General features: G+C 30.5%; 1 protein-coding gene across 1 annotated transcript; it reads left to right on the forward strand.

Moving 5' to 3' along the window:
• Positions 1–825: 825 nt before the first annotated feature.
• Positions 826–4,943, forward strand: HELRODRAFT_106777 (hypothetical protein). The gene is made up of 11 exons (XM_009021784.1): positions 826–938; positions 1,041–1,123; positions 1,261–1,392; positions 1,805–1,857; positions 2,083–2,145; positions 2,798–2,901; positions 3,331–3,483; positions 3,661–3,749; positions 3,858–4,019; positions 4,283–4,417; positions 4,591–4,943. The coding sequence occupies exons 2-11, from the start codon at positions 1,079–1,081 to the stop codon at positions 4,675–4,677; spliced, it is 1,023 nt and encodes a 340-aa protein (XP_009020032.1). The 5' UTR covers positions 826–938; positions 1,041–1,078; the 3' UTR covers positions 4,678–4,943.
• The last annotated feature ends 1,611 nt before the right edge of the window (positions 4,944–6,554 follow it).

Consider the following 6,554-nt stretch of genomic DNA (forward strand, 5'->3'; position numbering starts at 1 on the left):
CATAATAAATTGACAAAAATGAAATTTAAGAATTAAAAACCGATTCTTATTTGTTTCAACAGTAGTAAATGTTTATACACGTCACTAAACTATGAATTTGCCTCATGAAAGTATGGTCTTTATATATTTACAATGAGACATAATGCATTAAATAATCGTCTTTGTCTGTTCGACCTATCATCAAACGTACTCTAACTAGTTATCTATAATAAAACAAGCTTTATAACCATGCATATAACTTTTATTTGCAAATAATTCATGGCGATAGTTTCATTGGCTGTAAGTTTGGCTTCTAGGTTCAGTGGATTATGGACTATAGCTTAATTCCTATACTTAAATCAATGGCGAGGCATGTGTGTGAGTAAATACATTTTTGTTTCTGTGGCAAACTAAATAACAAGAAACGACATATGATCCAACTTAGGAGTTATCGTAAAACCACGATTCTCATCGTCTAAAACCATGAATATATATCCATTTTTAAAACACACGAAATGTATAATGCTCTCCAGATGTAGTATCTGTATTTTACAACTACAAAGATTTACAATGTATTTACAACATTCTATTATTATTCATAATTATATATTACGAAATAATATTATATTAATTATTTGTACAAGGTTATATTATTTCCAGTCAAAAAATTATCTCCTATAACATTTATGTGAAAAATTCCTACTTCAGTTTCATTTTAAATTTTCGGTTTCACTTTCAAAAGTGAAACGGCGCCAAGTTTAATCTGCTGTGCGTCTTTTCTATGTTTTTACTGGCAATATGGAGTCTTCGGAAGGAAGTTCGGACTATAAATATGGCCTGCCTGATCTCGCTAAGTCAGAATCCGTTTGCATCTTTGTTTCGTGCAAGAATTTGTCTTTTCTAATTTTTGCGTTCGTTCCTGTTCTGGGTTTTTCAGTGAATTTGTGATTAGTGCAATTAGTTAGCGGATCTCGAATTCGTCCATTGATTGTTCTTATCCGTGTTGTTCGCCATTACAATTCAATTATAGTATAGTATAGATTATACATTACCTAGACAGAGGCTCCACTTTGATTGTTAGTAATTTAGTGAAGAAATCATGGAGAAGATGAGTTGTAAAAAGAGTGAAAACTTGATTAAGCAGGTCAGCTATATTATTATTATTATTTAGTTTAGTAAATATTTATTATATTATTATTTATTAACAATAATTATTTGTTTTATTTTATTTTTAGTATAAATTTTATGCATATAATAAATAAATAAATAAAACAATCACAGGATGAAGAGATTCTGACATTGGGAGCCATATACTCGAGTCAGTTTACGCCTGGTCGAAGGAATAAAAGAAAGTTTAGATTAACTTTTAAGGAAGTTTCTGCCACAAGCAACACGTTCTCATTAGTGTTGAAAGTTAGGGAGAATTTTTGTTTTATTATCATCTATTTATTTTATTAATTATTTATTTTATTTATTGTTTCTATTGAAAATTAGTGATGATTTTTGCTTCATTTTATTTTATTTGTTTGTTTATTTTATTTATTCGATTATTTCTTTTACGTTCATTTTTTATAATTTGGTTTCATTAATGAAGCTTTTTAATGAAGCTTTTTTATTACAAATATCTCGTAATTTCTTGTTAAATTACCATAATAATATTATCATTTTTTTTATATAGTTATAATTATTATTTGTCATAAGATATATATTATTATATTTATTTATTTATATTTCTTAATTTAATATTTAATTATTATTATAATTATACATATAGTTATAATTACTTTTGTCGTAATAAATTTTTTCATAATTTTTTAAAAATCAGATCGAGTTGCCCCCTGAGTACCCCAGCCACGCTCCACCTATCTACAACATTGAGTATGTTTTAATGCTTATTTTTATGTGTGTGTGTCTGTGTGTATGTATATGAGTGAGTTGGTTTGTTTGTGTGTGTGTGTGTTGGTTTGTTGTGATTTTCTCTGAGTATGTGTGTGTGTGTGTGTGTTGGTTGTGTGTGTTGATTTGTGTGTGTTTGGTTTGTTTGTTGTTTGTTTGTGTGTTGGTTTGTGTATGTATAATGACCTTATTATGTCACCACAATAGTGCATCATGGTTGAACCACAGGGAATTGGACAAGTTGAAGAAGATGCTCACTGACATTTATTGGTAAGTTACCTTTGCGAAAAATTTGCGAATGTCCTGGTTATGACAATGTCCTGGTTATGACAATGTCCTGGTTATGACATTAAACTGACCCTCACTGCCTTGTGAGTGATGTTGGATCATCAAAGGCTAGGCCCACCGCTTATAACTGTGGTTGCGTAAGGAAGGGCGTCCTGCGTAAAAATTAGCCAAATAAATTACTTATGATGGAATGGCGTCGAGGGGTATTTCGGTTTCATCATAGGTAGCCAAACGGCAACCCCCCGATCTCGGGGACAATGTCGTCTAAACGTGTGTTGTTGTTGTTGTACCTTTGCGAAAAATTGGTTTAATAATTATTTTAGATGTTATAATTGGTTTGTATCATTTTAATATTATTTTATAATTTTTATTATTACTACTATTGTAGTATATTTATATTTATAATTATTATTTAATTATAACTATGATTATAATTGTTTCAAATTATGTTCTCGTTAGTGTAACTTGATATAAGGATGATAGAATAGCAACATTTACTGTCTTCTTATTGCATTTTTTTTGTAAAACTTTATACATTTTATATAATTTTTAAAAAATTATTCAAAAATCAGGATAAATTTAAATAAAGTCTGATTAAACGATAATTTAATTAATATTGCAATTTAATTCATAGTGAGAACATTGGAGAGAATGTCATTCACATTTGGTTGGAAAGAATCCAAAAATTTCTGAAGGACATTATCAATCCAGATACTACGGAGAAAACTACAAAAAACAGTGGGTGGCACACACATAAACATACACACAGGCACACACACACATACACACACATGTATTCATGGTTAATTATTAGTTGATGATTTTTCATTCTTTAATACAAGGTTGTTTTAAATAGAGGCATATGTAAAAAGTTGCTTGCTGCATAATTGAGTTGAATGAATTTATTTGTTATTACATAGTTCAAGTAAAATGTTGAACTACTGTAAATTCAAATAATAGTAATGGGTGATAGTGATGATACCGTTGAACGACTTGATTTTGTAATAAGATATTTTTTTCAATCAATCAATCAATCAGTCAGTCAGTCAATAAGTGAATCAATCAATCAGTCAACTAATGAATGAATGAATGAATCATTCAGTCGATGAATCAATCAGGGAATCAATCCATGAATCAATCAGTCGGTCAATCAATCAATTTGTTCAGCTGGAAAATCATCAAAAAATTTTGAAAAAAGAGCGGGAAACAGTTTAGAAAAGAATGCTGGTGGGCGTGCGGATTGTGAGAATGAATGTGACTTCAAGTACCAACCCTACGTCCCTAACCTTCAGGAAGCTCCCGAAACCAAACCGGAAGATGGTTAATTTATATTCAAATAAAATATAAATTTATTCACGTCATATCTTCCTTTCAATTCGTGACCATTTTTGGTTTTTTTTTCAGAAGTTTCACTTCATCAACTCATCTCTCAAATTGATTTGATCTAATTTTAGTTCACCCTTTTTTGCATCTTCAAATCTGAATTAATTTCTTCAGTGCTTCCCACGATCCACCACGGCCAGTCAATCATCGACAGGAAGAGTGAGTTTCAAGGACATCTGGCTTCTATTTGCCATCAGAAACAGGTTAGATTTCATCTGATTTAACTTTAATCAACTTAATCCAAATAAATTAATTTTTTTAGTTGCAGTTTTTAAATTTTATTTCACAAACTATCCGGTTGTTATCCTCAGGTGCAGATGGTTGTGAACAAGCTGAAGGAGAATAACAAGATAAATTCCGCCAAACACAACATCGTTGCTTACAGACTCGAGACTGGGGATGGGAAGGTTATTGCCGATTCCTTTGACGACGGAGAACACCAGGCCGGGGGCAGGATGCTTCACGTCTTGGAAGTTAGCAACTTATAATCATGTTTTGTTCATACTTCGTATTTTAATGGGTTGAACTTCAGAAATGAATTCCTTGTTCTGAAACATTAAGCTCATCATCAATCATATTGTTACTGCCATATAAATATTCAAAAAATTTATAAAACTTAAACAACTTTTATTTTATTTCGTAGTATAGAAACATTGACCATATTATAAATCATACTTTTAAAAATCAGGGTAAATTTATAAATATTCAAATTATTAATAAATATTATAATTTTTAGCAGATGGACGCGAGAAACGTGATGGTGGTGGTTACTCGTTGGTTCGGAAACATCCTACTAGGACCAGATCGCTTCAAACACATCAACTCCTGTACTAGAGACATACTGGAGGAGCATGGGTATCTACAGCATAAGGTTGGGTTTTTCTTTTCTTACATGTCTATTTATGTGAGAAATAAAAAATAATTACAAGTGCTAACTATAATTTGTATTATAATTAGTAATAATAATAATATTTTTATTGTTATTATGAATAATAATTTTAATAGTCCAATTTTTTTAATTTCGATTAAATTCGTATTTGGCAGCTTCCAAAGAGGACCAAAAAATCACCCCAAACTGTCACAGCAGTAATTGATCCCACTAAAAATCAGAAAAAAAAGTCCAAAAGATGATTAATAATACTCATTCCTTTGTATATTGTCATAATGTTACATAATGTATGTGTTATGCTGGTATTGAGATGTTTGTATAGGTATAGACATATCCATGCGTATAATATGTCTTTGGTGTGTGTGTATTGTTTTAATATTGTTAGCACATCGTAAATGTTAAGTACATATTATATATTGTCTTATATATAACATCATGAACGTAATGTTATAAACGTTGTAATGTTTTGTATATGTTGTAAAAATATAGTCATGAACTCTGGAAAAAAGGTGTTCGTATGTAATTTAATCAATATATATATTATATCCATGATTACCGAAAATAATTTTAAAAGTTGAAAAATTTTAGGTTCTTTGCATATCACTGCTTCAACCCATAAGAAAGTGTTGTATATTGGTCATAGGCCTCCCCTTGTTTTTGACTCGAACGATAAAAAATCACCCTCCAACTCCCCTCCGTTGAAAGTGAGCGAAGGGTGTTATATTTATTCTAGTTATATGTATCAAACAGTATCTTATTGAAAAAAGTAGTATCATAAAATAAATAAAGGTACTTTTTTCAAAAATTTAAAAAATTCTCAATTTGATTTCACTGCGGTATCGATGATGATGATGATTGTGACCTGACTAATTAAAAGACATCAAATAAAATTTATAAAATAGGATGGGTAAATCATGCATATTTACGCATATTGGCTCAGCTTGGCTTGGCTCGGCTTGGAATCGGATGTTAAACAAGGTGTGGTCTCAAACTATTTTGAATTCTCCCCGAAAAATTTGAACTGCGTGCGTACATATGTAGCACTGATTACTGTTGCTATTATAATGAATTTATATAATATATATATAAAGCGTGCAAAATTTTAATATAAAAGCGCTTATAAATCTACGCATATTGGCTCAGCTTGGCTTGGCTTGGCTCGGCTCGGCTTGGAATCGGATGTTAAGCAAGGTGTGGTCTCAAACTATTTTGAATTCTCCCCGAAGTAACTAGAATCCATGTATACAACTAATTAATAAGATTATATGTTTATATAAAAAAGCAATATAGCAGATTCAACCAGCCAATCAGAAAGTTTCGAAAGCGTTCGTTCGATGACGTCAATTTAGTACGGTTAGCATTGTGGCTAAGACTGTATAATAGTTTAGTACATATTTTAAACAAGTTTTTTACTGATGTGAATGATTGAAATAATGAAAATGTATGGTTGAAACGAGTATAAATAGGAGCTGAGACAACATGAAAATCAGATCAGGCATTCTGCCTCGCTTGAAGCAGTCTGCCTGATCTTTTTTTTTAATTTTTATTTATTTTATTATATAGAGCTATATAGAGTTATATAGAGCTATATAGAATTATATAGAGTTATATATGTTGCCTGTGGTTTGTGTGTTTTTATGTTGTATTTTTTTATATTTTAGGTGGGTTCTATAGCGGTTGCTCATACATACATACATACGTACATCATGTTTGTTTGTGTGGTAGTATTTTATGTTCTGTTTTACTCCTTTTTCTCTTTCTTCATGAGTCTTGAGTTAAGTTAATTAAACATAGGTAGGTGAGATTGAGATTAATTTATTATATAGGTAGGCTAGGGCATAAGGTAATTTAGTTACATAGGTAGGTTAGGGACTTCTATTCTTTTACTCTACTTGTTGGTGTGTTTTATGTTTTGTGATTTTTTTTGTTCTGTTTCATAACGTACATTCAACAGGTACGCGGTGGTTCCTGGTTTTTGTGGGATTTTTTATTGATTGAATGTGGTAGTATGCATGGTTATATGGAGTTATATAGAGTTATATAGAGTTATATAGAGTTATATAGAGTTATATAGAGTTATATAGAGTTATATAGAGTTATATAGAGTTATATAGAGTTA

Source organism: Helobdella robusta (assembly GCF_000326865.2).
Source record: "Helobdella robusta unplaced genomic scaffold HELROscaffold_3, whole genome shotgun sequence".
Taxonomy (NCBI): domain Eukaryota; kingdom Metazoa; phylum Annelida; class Clitellata; order Rhynchobdellida; family Glossiphoniidae; genus Helobdella; species Helobdella robusta.

Coding starts and splice junctions, on each gene's coding strand:
- HELRODRAFT_106777 (XM_009021784.1), top strand. CDS start 1,079: ATGGAGAAGATGAGTTGTAAAAAGAGTGAAAACTTGATTAAGCAG. Junction 1,124..1,260: donor GTGAAAACTTGATTAAGCAG/GTCAGCTATATT, acceptor AAACAATCACAG/GATGAAGAGATTCTGACATT. Junction 1,393..1,804: donor CGTTCTCATTAGTGTTGAAA/GTTAGGGAGAAT, acceptor TTTAAAAATCAG/ATCGAGTTGCCCCCTGAGTA.